We start from the raw sequence: 15,624 nt of genomic DNA, 5'->3' as shown, positions 1-15,624 counted from the left end.
GAATAAGATCCTCAATGGATGCAGGATTACGTACACTCGTTTCTTTATTACATAAAGATGTAGTTATCAGAATCGCTGGCGGGGTTTGAAGCCTGAAGTATATATTTCCTGCATAATTATCGCAAGCAATGTTTGTTTTATCCAGTTAATATGTTGTTGTGTTTGGATCATGTCTTTATCACACACTGTCAGACTGCCTAAGTCTTTATAGTCGGTAGAGGACCATGACATCACTTGTTATCGCACACAATCCCCCCTATGTTAGTTTTTGAACTTTGAACGTGTGGACTTTACATCCTCATCATCTACAGAGTGTTTTATACACGTGTACAAAATGGCAGGCAGCACTGGTGTAAATCTGAAGAGTATTTTTATTTTCTGTGCATTGTTTTATGAATGTAAGTTAAAAATTCTATATTTTTCCAAGATTTTATAGGCTAATATGCAGTTGAAGGTACAATATAGCTGTCTAATTTTGTAAACCTTATCATGGTATTAAAAATGGGTCACTTGCATTTTATGATGCCATTGCATTTGTTTCGGATACAGCATTGGGGTTTTTTTTTCAGTTATAGTTTACGAAATATTGTATTTAAGCAAAAGGGGGGGGGGGGGTATGGAATATAGCCTAAAATCATCAGTTTTGTTTTGTGCAGTGAGTTATTGATGCTGTCTGCACTTCAAACTTGTTGGTTGAAACTTCAAGGTATTTTGATAATTTTTTAATTTTTAATTTCAACTTAATTAATTACCCTCAGGTTTCTCAATCACTTTTGGACCAGGGAAAACTTACCAATACAAATATGAAACAATTGTAAATTTTAACGAAGCTGTTTCCTATGGAAAAACAGTTGGATTTCAGTTGTCAACAGAATTTGAAATTGGAGAGATATTCAGAGCTGGAGAGACACAACTTTTGAAAGTCCAGGTATGACCTGCCATTAACCTAAACTTACTTACATTTGATACTGCCAAGATAAAATGTGTTATCAATTAAATTTGTATGGTATGCTGGATTTATTTACGGTAATAGGTTATTTTAATGTACAAATCTTATAAGCTGCTTGATACTGCTCATTCATTTGATAGAGAGGATAGTGAACAGTATTACATTTAAGCTTGAAATATTAGAACTATATCATGAAAATTTTGACATTCACAATGAAAATGTTCATTGCACATTTGAACATTAGCCTTTTAAGATGCTTATATCTAAGAACAATCTGACTCTTCAAAAAAAAAATCTTGAAATTTAAGTCCCTCTAAAAGATAAGCTTCTTTCCAAAACTTAAACCTGCAAATAAGCCATATTTGAAGGAAATTTAGGAATAAGCATAATAAATTTTGCTGATTTATAAAACTGAATACATGTACATGTATATTTCACCAAAAACATCAGTAACTACGCGTACTAGCTCTTATTGTCATTACAGAATTCAAATAGATTTTTAACTTCAGAATAAGGAGCTCTCAAAAAGATATACATGTGTACATTGATCGCCCTAATTTCTTAACAAACATGAATAAGCTAAGACTTTTTTCCATAGATTTATAAATATGGTATTAAGATAGTGTGATAAAGTATACCAATAGAAAATATATCAGTAAGATAAGATAAGGCTCTTATGATGTTATCTAAAAGATTGAATAGAGGGAGTACCTTATATTGTATGATATATAAAATCATTCCTTTACAGGTCACCACTGCCTCCGTCTCTAGCTTTGCAAGACCTGAAGTCAAAGGAGAATTAGTCAAACTTATAAAGTATCCTATTTATTTTGAATATACCGATGGAGTTATTGGGAGGGTATATACATCAGAAGTTGAATCAATATTCTGTGCCAATGTCAAAAAAGGACTCTTGTCACTGTTCCAACTCCAAGAAACTGAAGGACAGAGAGATGAGGTACCAGTAGCTCTACAAGTTTTGACATTAAAATATGAAATATTCAAAGAACATGATTATTAGATACAGTGTACTGTAAATATAGACATCACTGCAATTTGTTCATTGCAATTTTGCTCATATGGCAAGCTTATGCTTTGTATCCATATGTGATATGAAAATAAAAAAGTAAAATCAGCATTAAAATATAATTTATTTGGATACATGTATCTTTTCATCTGAATAAAAATAACCATTTGATGACACATTTATAATGGGATGTATGTTCAAATGTCTCATTACATTTTTCATCATAATGACATGCCTTTACAGTTTGCATGTATACCACCTTTGTATAACAGATTGATGTGGCCGGTGAGTGCAGTGCCTATTATGCAGTGTATGGAGGCAGAATTACCAAAACCAAGCAAAACTGTCAGAATGTGGAGATTGCAGGAGAGTACGAAAATGTCAACAAGGTAAACAATTTAATTAGCAATTAATTTATACATGTATATGTGTATTACCATACATGTATGAAGTTACCAGAGAAACTTCAGAATCTATTTCCTTTTTTGCTTATAGTTTATCTTTTTTAGTGTTTATAGTGGAGATTTGTTTTTGTTAGATGTTTGGTGTGTCGCCTGACAACAGTTTTGTGACCCACTATGACACAGCTGATGGCATCATTAAGTCAGCCACAGGCTCCTCTAGACATTCCATCATCATCAATGCCAGACCACAGCTCAGTGCTGCTGTAGCGGCCATGTAAGTTGTTTTGCAACGTCTTTTCTCATGACAAAGCCATAAAGTACTCATATACATTTACCTGTATCCAAAGGTTGATTATTTATACAGAGTCACACCTATACCCTAATTACATGCACATGAATTAAGATTTATCATGCTCCAAACTTGGAACAAACAACAGTGATATTTATCATCACCTACAACTATGACTTCTACAGTTTTAAAATATTTAGAGTTCATTTACTTATCAGCTCTATTTTACTGCATTTTTTTTGCAAATATTACAAGTAGATGTGAAAAGCAAGCATTGGTTGGGGCAAAATTCCTGTAATTTATATTTTGCAATTTTTTTGTAGACAGCGGTTACATTACGTCAGTGATGCAGCTGGTGCTGCCGCAATATCAGCTAATAATATTAAAGAAGCACTTGATTTAATTTATAAAGGTATTAATTTTTTTTTTTAAACAATACTTTCCTTGAAATGTTTTTTCAATGTTCTTAGGTATCTCAAGTTTGACCTCCTATTTTAGGTGAGGCCAAAAAGTATCGGGAAATGTTACTGCCAAGTGGTCCTGAAGTACAGGAGTGTACAGAAAATTGTGAAAAAGTAAGTAGTAAAAAGCTATAAAATTGCATTGTTGGTATAAACGTTTAAAAATGATTTTTTTGGCAGATGAATCATGATGATACATTGAATAAGGAAATGTATATATGTGAAAATGGCATGGCATTTTTTATAATGTGCAAAAATTTTTATTTGTAGCCTGTGTCAATATTACAAAATGTAAAAGAAGACTTAACAAGTGAAAAATTGGCAAAGATTGTCTCAGGAAAAGCTTATTTAAAACTGTTGCGGGCATTTAGAAATTCGGGAAAAGCATCAATAGAAGAAGTTCTAACTCACAAGGACAGCTATAACATCGTGTAAGTATAAGATCCATCTAGTAGTAAACTTCTTTTGATTTTAAATACCCTGTTATGTAAAAAAACCACTTTAAAATTAGGGTTAAAAATAAAAACCCAACTTCAGAGACATTAAGTTATCAGTAGAGATTTAGCATTACATGTATTAATTTGATCTAAATGGTTCAAGTTAAGATAGGGGATTCTAATGGTTGATTGTTTCTCTTGTTAGAGAACAGCTGATAGATGTGGCTGCAGCCACCCAGACCCCTGCAGCCCATGAAGCACTGATGCAGCTCATTACATTTACTGATGAATCTGCCATTGATTACCCAGAGAGGTTCATATTAGCCTCAGCTTACACAACCCACCCTGGAGAATACTTATTAAAGGGCATGCTTGTAAGATTTACTAATCACAGTGATTTCTTTCTTCTGTTTTGTTTTAATTCTATATTTGATATTTTGGTTTTTCCTATAATCTAACCAAGAGTACTAGTATTTATATATGCAGAACATACATTGTATTTATATCAGTTGGAAAATATGCATTCCAAAGCATTTTAAATACAGTATACAGAATACCGCAGATTATATGATCACATCAAATAGATTTCCATCAAAATTGATTTGGTTTTATCTACTTTTATTAGGAGCTGATGAAGAAGAAGGTGCCAAATGAAAGTTTACGAGAATCAATTGCCCTTGGAATGGGAGCGGTTGTAAATTCCTTTTGTAAGCCATATGGGAATTGTTTGGAGTATTCGGTATGTTGCAAACCTATTGTCACAAAATGTTTATTCATGTTGTCATTAAAAATTTTCTAGAACGTATGTAGTATGTATCTTTCAATCTTGCTCTGTTTTTGTTTTTCAGACAATTGCAGAATATGTGAATTATGTTGAAACTGAATTGAAATCATGTGAAGAAGAGGAGTGTAAACTGTTGTATATTAGATCTATGGGAAATGCAGGTCTTGCCAAGTTTTTGCCATCCCTGCTGAACCAGGCATTAAACTCAAAGAGTTCCACTGTGTCTCTTACTGCCATTCAAGGTCTGAGAAGAATGAAGATCAGTGGTTTTAAAGACCAGGTGGTTACAATATAGTATTCATTTTGCTCATCTTGATAAAAATAATTTTGATAGGAAACAACAGTAGTTCATAATCAGTTTTGATTAATTCATCAAATCAAAATCTTCTAACCACTGCTCCCAAACCAGCAATCTACATGTATTTAGCACTGATAAATCACTATATATTGTAGTTGTGTTTTGCATACTTAAACTAAGATTTGAATTTCATATTTTTAGGTGAATCAAGTATTGAAGTCTATATTTCACCAAAATAAGAGAAATTATGATTCAAGTGTTCGGATTGCTGCTCTCGAAATTCTCCTACAAAATGGAATTTCAACAGGAGGGTTGCGTAACATTGTTTTGTCTGCTATGTATGACCAAACCGAATTTGAAGTTTCAACATACCTAATGAAAAGAATGAAAGACTTGTCAGAATCAGATCCAAAGTTCAGGTAAATCAACTTAAAACCAAATTTTTTAAATTGATATCAGTAGGGAGGAATTTGGAGTTTTACGACTATGATGTTACAAAATGTGCTGTTATTTTAAGGTCAAGCTTAGCTGTAGTTCTGTCAGACCCTATGGTGAACAACTACAATCTCTTTGCTCAAAAAGGAAAGTCAAGTGCCTTTACTGGATACCTTGCAGGTAATTCACAGGGTGTGGCATAATGTCTTGTATGCCAGGGTTGGGTTGCTTACCTTCTAGCATTTTACCTTCTAGTAAGTATGCATTGCATTGAGATTTGTGTTATCAATGAAATTCAAAAGAGTTTTAACTTTTTCAACAAGAAAACATGGAAATTTCATATACAAAATTTACTTATAAACTGCTTTTATAAAATATGAAGTGAACACATTTTTATTAACCGGGTTTCCCAACGGAAAAATCCGGTTATTAAAATGGTGAAAATGGCTGGGGGCGTGCGGGTGGGCGGCTGCCAAAAGGGTACCCTCATTGTACGGATAACTCCTCCTACAGTTTTCAAGATAGGAAGTTGTTCCTTTGCAGATCAATTGTACATATATCAGAGGTGTGCATATTGCTAGGATTTTGATTTCCGATAATTTATGAAAAAAATATCAGCTTTTGAACTTAGTCATTTTTTGGCAAAATATTGCATATAGAGTACCCTCATTGTATGGATAACTCCTCCTACAGTTCTCAAGATAGGAAGTTGTTCTTTTGCAAATCAATTGTACATATATCAGAGGTGTGTGTATTGCTAGGATTTTGATTTCCGATAATTTATTTGATAAATGATATACATTTTTGATCACAGAGACATCTAGTGCAAACTGTACCTATGGTTTGTACCAAGAAAACACTAAATCAGGAGTCATGAAGAAAAGTGCTATGGTTGTCAACGTTCTAAACAAACAAGCAACTCAACCATTACTTACAGTAAGTGAAACCTAGCTCTAAGATACTAATATCAAATAAGCACTGAATCACTAGAATTTGTCAGCTAGTACATTTGGTTGAAATGCTTTACATGCTAACATTGCTAATTCACTAGAAAACTTGTTTGTATTTTACAGTTTGGGATTTATGCTGATGGGATTGAGGCTTTGGTGGGAGATGCAGCAGAAGGGGAGGAGTCAACTGAAGCCACGGCTGGGCTCTCGCTGACCATGATGGATGTCCTGCTCCGCCCGGTTGAGTTCTTTCGGGGAATGAGTGGACTAATGACAGCTGTATGGAATGCTCCTTCTGAGCCTGTCTCTGCTCTGCAGGTACAGTGGTTCATCATACCAACAGATTTTAACTTTATCAACAAAGATGGAAATTTGTTTGTTTCTTCAAGAATTGACTGTTTTGTGTTAGGTCCAAAAAATGTGTATGGAATTCTCAGAAAAAGGTCTCCTTTTGCAAAATGATATTGCGGAGTTACTATAGTTAACAATGTTTTTTCTTAGTAACTACATGTAGTTGTTGGTGCCTCAATTTATCATAAATGGTTTTACCTACACTGGCAAATGCACTACAAGTGATTTATTTTGCTAAAACGGATAGCAAATAATTGTTCATTTTCAAAAAACAAAATCGTAAATATACAATATTTCAGGGAAATCTTCTACTCCAAGATTATTCTCATAAAATACACCTGTCCAATGGTTTGATTGTGGATGCCAGTGTTCTTGGTGTGGCTTCCATTGATCTGTCAGGGAAGATAAGCATCAGTCTGTGGTACAAAAACTCCCACTCAGTCATCACAAACAGGTAATATTCAGGTTTTATTTCAGATTTTTACTAACAGGTAATATACTAATATTTATACTTTCATAGCTTTTCAAATGTCAGTCATTTTGGTAGGCAACTTAAAGTCTAACATACGGTGTGTTTTAAGACTAATAGACAATACTTGAATGTTTCTTAATTTCACGCATTGCTTTTGATATATGTATGGCAAAATGGCCAAGGTCACCAAGTTTTCCAAGTTCAGTGCTACTCCCATACAAAACATTTTACAACCAATATCTTGAGTATCTTGATTTTCATCAGAATTAAAATTCAAACTCCAATTGCCCATAACAATTGGATGACCTCATTCAAGTTTAAGGTGAAAAATTAAAAGTACCGGTATATAGATTGAGTATATAGATTGATCAGGTTAAATTTTTTCCTGATGTCATAAAATTTCCAAGCAGAGTGTAAAAGACAGAGGCATTTGCATGAGTTTATGGACAGGTGCAATTATGTAGAATATGTAGATTTTGATTAAATGTGATTGATATTTCAATTGTTTTTGCACAACTCTGAGATAAATATTGATTTACTTCATTTGATTTTATTTCATTTAGTGGAGCATTGGTTGTTGAAGGATCTTTACAAATTGATTCAGAAGAACTTAAATCAGGAATTCGATTTTCTACCGAATCAGAGGCCTTCATTGACTTCCAGACTGATGTGGACTTTGCTGAGATGCCTGTTAAAATGTGTTTACAAATGAAGAGACCTCCTATATCTTCCAGGTATTAATATACAAAGTAGAAGATTTATTTAATTCAAGATGATTGTACAACATGCACTGCAAAGCAGTAAAGTCTTACCATGTGATAAATGTTTTCGTTCTAGAAAATGTTTTAATGAATTAGCTTTGAACCACTAAATTCTCATGTGGCAGAAAGAGCACAAAAGTCATGATAAAAAATTTTGCGTGTCTTGAAAATGAACTTCATTGATATGCCATGCCCTCTTTTAGAAATTCTGTAGAAAAATTTGAGAAGTCCAGATATTTTAAGAAAAGACTGACAATTAGAAAGAAGAGATCAAGTTCTACACCTCCTGTTTCATACTTCATTAATGAGAAGAACTCCTTTATGTGTACCGCAATGGACCCTGACCAATGAGGTATATTTTAGTTTGTCTACTTGATATAAGTATTGATCAACATACAATGGTGGATTCTATTCAAAGAAAAATTGGTGGCTACTTTGTCTAAATTTGGTTAATATTTTTGTTGTCACTTTGTCTAAATTTGGTAAATGCTTTTATTTTGTGATGAGGTCATGTCTATTATTCAAGATTCCACTCATGCGGTTTTACAGTAGTGTAATAATGTAGTTACTTTTATGTACATTCATGTGATAATTTGTTATTTTTTCCTAGAAGGTTAAATCTTTAGAATATCAAAATCTGTAGTTGATCTTCATTGATATTAGGATGGTGAATTTCTATTTTGTTTAATCTTAAAATCATAATTAAGTACTATAAAACAGTCTAGGTAGGTTTCTTTTTTTCTGCATTAGACTTGCCTTGTTTACTGTAAATCTACTGGTTTTGATAATCAGATATTTATATCATATTGTCTCTTTGAATACATGCCTTATAAAAGCATCAAATCAATATCATTTTGAGAAATAACATCTCTTCAACTTTGCATTTCACATGTCATTTTGCACAATGTTAGATGGAGAAAACAATGCAAAGATTTTGTTTATAATTCATAAGAATATTTTCCAAGTTTATTTTTGGATTGACCGGTAGTTTTGTTTATTCTGTTTTAGGCACAGAAGACCATAGCTATTGACAGACTCCCGTTTCAAAATGTATGTCAGTATGTGATGAAATTCATGATGGTCAAAATACTCATTTGTGCAAACATCAGTGCAACATTCAAATACTCAATGAATTCCAAAATACTCTGTCCAGTATTATACATACAATTTTTATTTTTGTTACAAGACCAATATTTATGAAAAATAAACTAAAAGACATGAAAAAAAGGTATAGTCGGAATTTTTTTTGAGAGGTTATTCCTGTTCTTCTGTATAGGTATAGTGGGCATGATTTTTTAATTCATGATAAAAAGGACTACATTTGATAAGGTCATGCAATGCAAATATCTGCTCCCTATTTTAATCAATTATAAAACAGTATATTTTCAAAATCAAATCTTCTTAAAACATTATACAGAGGATGTTCATTACATATATCTTGATATCAGGTATTAGTTATCATTGTCCAATAGCTGTTCATCTATGACATCATTGATATGGGCTTAATGCCACAATTTTGCAGTGATGAAATTATATTATTTTTCACTCATCTTTTGCCTTTGAAAGTATAGAGAGCAGATCTGCTCAAAGTTTAATTTTAACATATGTTTTAGTTCATATAATTATTAACATCAATTCAGGGGGCCCAGGTTAGAATCCTGGTCTGGTGGTCCGTCATTATTTCTCTTATCCTGTTACACACGCAATTGTTTATCCATCAAATGCCTCATACAATCAATTTCATTGATGTGTTCCAGTTTTAACTTGGCCAAATAGCCATCTTCTTTAGAAGATACTTAAGATGTAGCTTTCATTCTGGTCAGAAGAAATAATATTGAATAACAATGCATTAATTCTTGTACACCTTTTAATGTTTATGAATCACAACACAATAGCATGCAGATTTGATAATGAAAATGTACATCTTGTTTGGCACATAAGGACACTTTTTTCAGGATCACAATAACTTGCTTCACCTTTTACAGAGACACTGAAAACTACACGGATTATCAATGACATATGAGAGAAAAAAAACTACGCATAACAAAATCAAAAACCATAAATAATATATAAAATATCTGCATCATACACAGTACACAAAAAAGACCACAACAATGGAAATGTTTAAGTATATGAAACCTCAAAAAAGAAAGAAAAAACAAAATCCACAGCAAATATATACAAATAGTTCTGGTGTAGATCTTCTACCATATACAAATTAAATCTTATCTTTGGTAACATGTATTGTTGAAATATACCACGATATGATCCCAAATTTACATATTCTATTCTCGAAATCACATATCACATTATTGAACATGAACTGAATCAAGCAATCCAAAAATTTACATACATAATTGTAAATTTACAATCAATATCCACATTTCATCCAATGATCAGTATTTTATAAATGTCGAAGACAGCGAATATGTGTTTTTAACAACAAAGATGGAGTCTCCATGAACTGTTCTAAACCAATCTCCAGCTGCCTTTGGAAGCTCCTCCTTTATAAATGGATCATAATTATTTATTTCCCGACACATAATACTTTGGTTAAATGTTTTACATGTATATGTCTATCAGATATCGGTACAATGCATCAGGAATGTGTGAAAATCCTGGATCTGTCCTCTTAACAACTTCATATACAAAGAATGTCAACTTAAAATTGACTTTAAGGTACAAAATTTAATATGTCTATCAAAATTAAAAATCACAAATATAAGGGTTGAAAATCCTACTTTAGAAAAGGCAAAATAAATGTTTGCGAGATTTTTTACTTACATTAAAAAAATTTCAAACGTGATTAAAATCAGGATTTCCAATGTAATTAAAATCCTCATGAAACAAAAATTCCTCATGGACTCAAGCATTTTTTTTTGAAAATCAAATGTCTTGATGCCAAAAAAAATTTCATTAAATACAACTGCATCAAAATTAATAAAAAAAAGAAAAATTTAAAAAGTAAATAAAAATAATATTTTTCTAAAAGTACTTTCTCATGAGTTCCTCTCATTTATATGATTGTAAAATTTTACTAATTTTTATTTAATTTTTTAAATTAAATCTCAATCACTCAATAAACCCCTCTTTTTACACAGGTGGAAAAACTTTCAATGTCTATCAGTTTTGAAGGGTATAGTTACTTACAATGCACATTTAACAGATACAAATCATGTTTCATAGTGCATTTATACAAACAAGGAATTTGTAAGGAGATCGAAAAAGGTAGCATTTATGTAGTTCTCCTACAGTAGAACCCCAGGCTCTTGCATTTCTCACAGAGATGTTGAGGGTGGACCTTGCTTTGGTCGGAAACATCCAATCCGTCAGGCATGTCTAGGGGTCTCTGTAATGGGGAAGAATTAGAGCTAGTCTTACTTTCTAAAACCCATATCAATATCTCAACTAAGCATTAATTTTGCTGATGTTTTGCCAATATGCATATCTTTAAATTTCTGGAAAAAAGTATGCAAGTCAAAAATGAGTTATTGAATTTATAACATTTTTTCAAAATCTCACAAGTGAAAAGGGTGATAAAAACCCTTATCTTTACATGTACTTGAAAAGAACATAAAAAATTCTGACTCAAAATAGATAGGAGAGTGCTACCTGTTTGTGGGGGTAGACCATGATGTTACACTTGATACAGGACTGTGAGGTGTTGGCCCAGCTGTTGCCACTCATCCACTTCCTCTTGCACTTTGGACACTTGTACTCCCCAAAACATCTCTTCTTGCCTTGGTAGGGTGTCAGCCCCTCCCCCTTGGGTCTGGCCTGTTAAAATTCATTTTATACTCTCATTGTCCTGATTAGATAAGAACTTAAATTCTTTGTAGTGGAATTCAAATAATTTGCAAAAAGCTGTCAGGGTTAGCTGAGAATTAAGTTGCAATCTGTCTCAAGATCAACACTTGCATCTTTAGCCAGAATCGATATTGGCAATGATTCTTTCTCAATCATCCTATCAATAAAACTGTTATTCTTCCAAATCCAATGTAGATGCATGATGTTGAAAAAGAATGTAGGTTACCTTTTTTTTTAACTTATGGTTAAAAGACATTTCCAATGATTATAAAGGTAGAATCAGTGAAGTACTTGTATGATAGGCAAATCAATAATCTATTACAAAGTTACAACATGTATGCTTTACCATGTTATGTTATAATCTAAACAACAAAAATTAAAATAAAGAATACCTTCATGTACTTTTAAAGTAAATACTCCACACTCTCGTACATGTAACTTTTATGAAAGTACTTCTTTTCAGATATGATAGTCCTATGTATAATTCAATTGTCTAATCCAACTTCTTATATATAGCTCACATGCCGTTTCCCAAAAAAATTTCTGTTGGGGGGGGGGGGGGGGGGGGGTCTGAGGGACATTTTTAATTTTACCATGTGAATTTAATAAGTTTGAATTTTCTTGGCAATTTTGTAATTTCATTAATATTATTTTCTATTTCAGTAATTTTACTATTTGAATTGAAAAGGTTTGAATTTTCCAGCCCTTTTCCTTCTAGATCTGCACATGACTGCACTGACCCCCTGATTCCATGTTTGATAAGACAGGGACTTCTGTTGATAAGAAGAGCAATGATTTCCGAAAATCACTTTTTTCATTCTGATTTTTTTTCTTCAGATTCATACAAAGGCAAGAGCACCATATCTCTATCAAGTTTAAAGTAGCTAGTGCTTTAATTAATACATGTAATTGGACAACGTTTCCCAAAGGTGTTGAGAGCTTCATTCAATTGAAGACATTTTTAATGTCTATAGCTTTTAGCAATGCCGTTATTACTAAAGCACTCTGTAATGAATTGATTTATTGTGTCACAAGCCCAATCTGCTAATGCCTGGAAATACCTTCAAGGAAACATCTATGCACCCAAACTTGAACACCAACAAATATTTCTATAATCCCAACTTATCAATGAGTTAAATTGTTCTAGACATTTAAGCATTTATAGGCTCTAAGATAGGTGGTCCTTCTAAACCCCTTTTAATACACAAGTCACAGCTAAATGTCACAGAAATTTGGGGTGTTTTAAAACTTCAGTTCTTGAACAGTTAATGTCTGATTAAGTTCCCAATTCTTTTTTTTTGGGGGGGGGGGCGCAAAGTTTTTATAATCAACATACTGGTGATTTATAGTTTTTAACCTGTGCTATTTGACACTGCAAATGTCAGACAATGCCAAAGCATGTTGGCTCATGCAGACAGCAATAGAATGAGGGTGAAAACAATTTCTAGAGCACAAAAATCCATCAAATAAATGGTTTCAACAGGTGTTGGATAATGGTAGGAAATCGTGATATTGAGCAAACTTTGGAATGAAAATTAACTTCAAATATTTACTACTATCACTTGTTGAATAGAAATATGTAGGTATATATGAATACCAGTAGACCTAGGATAATGTGTTGCACACAAAATAATTTATTATTTGATGCATCAATGTAGATGCTGAGCATCTGATAACAAGTGATGAAACGTTTGGTATAACATGATAATGCTAGTAAAGCTCTCACTAGGTAAATGGAGTTGCTGTATGCCTCTATTTCTGTGTACCAATGATAAGGCACAAACAGCTGATAGTACAAGAGAGGTGTGTGTGTGTGTGTGTATGTTGGATACACATGCATACTGCTGTGATGAGAAAAACATGGCACCAGCTAAAAAAAAACTATAGTCAATATAAACATCAAAGCACCTGCCATGAGATCCAAGGATCTTGGTGTGTCAAGTGTCTTGCACAAGTAGATATTTTGTGTATAACCAGCCTAAACAGAATAAACTGTTCTTGTTATGTATACATCTAATAATTATGATAAACTGCATGATGGGGTTTTGGAAATAAATGTCATGTTTGTTCTTAGAACTAATAGATTCCCAAGCATATCATCAATTTAATTCTAAATACTGGTAGATATACATATTAAAGTGCATCAAGAAACCAATCTTTGAAGTTGAGCAACAAACCGCATTGCCACATATTGGTCCCATATTGGTTGTATGTGTGTTGGGGGGGGGGGGGGGGGGGTTACGTCAGTATTTGGGTACCTACCTGAGGGCAGTCTCGGATGAAGTGACCTTTGGTGAAGCATAGATGGCAGAGGTAGGTACTAGGTGGACGCTTGTTGCTCTTTTTGTTAACAGATAGTGACAACTCACAGAACTGATCCGTTAACTCGCTAATATTGTCATATCCAGCTGGAGGCAAGGCCGTTGTATAGGGGTGCTGAAAAATAAAAAGCCAGGGAGGTTACACATACTGGTGTCATAAAACAGAAATGCTGTAATTGCATCACATTGCAATGGATTCTTATCATGTACACATTGCCTTACTCCTATTTGCTACAAGGTAGCACCGTTGGGGGTAAGCTTTTACCAGTTTAACACCATGCTGGGTGCATAGCTGCGCCCATTCCTATCTAAACAGTCAAAGAGTTTCTGATTCAGGAACTCGATACAACTTCAAGTAACCCGACCTCATCACAGAGGCATCCTCGGCGTGCTGTCTCACCCACTGCTAGCTTGATGTTATCTGTCATACGCTCTATGTCATGACGTGTGTATACAAAAACCCTGCTTTGTGTATATTCGAAGGATATTTTTCAACTTTTTTTTTATATTGAATTTAAAAAAAACAATAAATAGAATACTTACTGTGCCGTAGCTGTTGATGGGGACCGTATTCCAATCCTGGTTGAAGATAGTCTGGCCATTTTTCAGAAGAGATGTTACTGTATTCACCGTGTTAACTGTCGAAACGGGGCTGGACCAAGGATCCGAGTACACGCCCTGTCCCCCTTGCATGGCTCCTTGGTCGGTCAAATAGACCCCCCAATTCATCAACATTTGGGACGGATACTGTTGGTATGTGTCCATGGCTGCAGACGGGATCACCCTACCACACCGCGATGTTCTGCTCACAGCTTCACAAGTGATGGGGGAATTATCAGTCGTGTGCCTGTGGGGGTGCCAGTCGAGTTCATCGGTCTGTATTTGGGAAAAGGGGCGGGCACACAGCTCTGTCGACAGTTGGAGCGAAGGAAATTGACGTATGGAGCGTACGTTTCACAAGTTGACGGGACTTTGATGTAATAATTGAATGAATCGCGTAACGTTGTCGATTTCAATAAGCCATGACTGAATTTACCAACAATGAAATTTACAAGCCAACGTCACATGGCTCCATTAAAAACCCGTTTACATACTTATTTGTACAAGCAAACAAATTATATATATTTTTTCAAATCAAACAATATGCAAAACAAAAATGTTCAAGGTGTTTAACATGATTTATACTTTATAATGATAATGGAAACAGCATATGTACAAAGAATTTGTTTGATTTACCAAGAACGAGTTTACGCAAGTTTCAGAGTTGAAAGTTTTTCAAACTTTTATAACCAATCCATCATATTATTTATTTCAAAAAACAACAGCAGAAACAAAATGATATTTTTAGAAATTTACAGTTTTAAATTGTGCAAAAAATGTGTTAGTTTCTTATTAATTTTTGACACGCTGACCATAAGTTTGCCTCATGCGATCAACCTCTTATCCATATTTTATATTGGAATTGTCTTTAATTTGTAAATTCTATAGTTTCTGCAAAGCAGTTGCGTTCTCCTCTCGTAAATTACTATGGCTCAAGCATGTACATGTGTTCAAATACATTAATTGAAAATACTAAGCAAGGGACAATTTAGATGTATGAAACGCTCAAAAATAGTTTCGAGAACAACAAAAAAAACCCCGCAACTTTCGTGAATAAGGGAAATGATTAAAAGTTAAAAGAAAAAAAACAAATACAAAAAAGTGTTTCTTCCGCGACGAACTTTAATATTACTATATAGTACAACATCTTCCGAAGTCAAGAGTTTCTGATCCGCGCAGCTCTACATCTATGAATAATATCTACGTACACGCCGTGAATATATTTCTGATCAGGCGTAACCAACTTTTCTATCTCGAGTTTACAGTATCATGCTAAAA

At 33.5% G+C, this 15,624-nt stretch overlaps 2 protein-coding genes across 2 annotated transcripts; one reads left to right on the top strand and one right to left on the bottom strand.

Moving 5' to 3' along the window:
* The first annotated feature begins 143 nt into the window (after nucleotides 1-143).
* Nucleotides 144-8,849, top strand: LOC128166445 (microsomal triglyceride transfer protein large subunit-like). Its single transcript, XM_052831615.1, has 19 exons — nucleotides 144-398; nucleotides 759-928; nucleotides 1,698-1,907; nucleotides 2,249-2,365; nucleotides 2,515-2,654; nucleotides 2,993-3,081; nucleotides 3,168-3,244; nucleotides 3,401-3,561; nucleotides 3,773-3,941; nucleotides 4,193-4,306; nucleotides 4,416-4,631; nucleotides 4,851-5,068; nucleotides 5,167-5,264; nucleotides 5,899-6,020; nucleotides 6,158-6,352; nucleotides 6,685-6,839; nucleotides 7,421-7,591; nucleotides 7,822-7,970; nucleotides 8,627-8,849. Exons 1-18 carry the CDS (start codon nucleotides 335-337, stop codon nucleotides 7,967-7,969), a joined length of 2,634 nt encoding a protein of 877 aa, XP_052687575.1. The 5' UTR covers nucleotides 144-334; the 3' UTR covers nucleotide 7,970; nucleotides 8,627-8,849.
* A 618-nt stretch (nucleotides 8,850-9,467) lies between these two features.
* Nucleotides 9,468-14,588, bottom strand: LOC128166447 (zinc finger CCHC domain-containing protein 24-like). The gene is made up of 4 exons (XM_052831617.1): nucleotides 14,290-14,588; nucleotides 13,688-13,861; nucleotides 11,231-11,395; nucleotides 9,468-10,967 (listed from the first exon to the last, which is right to left on the bottom strand). The coding sequence occupies exons 1-4, from the start codon at nucleotides 14,509-14,511 to the stop codon at nucleotides 10,854-10,856; spliced, it is 675 nt and encodes a 224-aa protein (XP_052687577.1). The 5' UTR covers nucleotides 14,512-14,588; the 3' UTR covers nucleotides 9,468-10,853.
* Nucleotides 14,589-15,624: the final 1,036 nt, after the last annotated feature.

This window comes from Crassostrea angulata, chromosome 10 (assembly GCF_025612915.1).
Source record: "Crassostrea angulata isolate pt1a10 chromosome 10, ASM2561291v2, whole genome shotgun sequence".
Classification (NCBI taxonomy): Eukaryota; Metazoa; Mollusca; class Bivalvia; order Ostreida; family Ostreidae; genus Magallana; species Magallana angulata.
The sequence above is the reverse complement of the archived record's forward strand: the minus strand, read 5'-3'. Positions and strand labels throughout refer to the sequence as shown.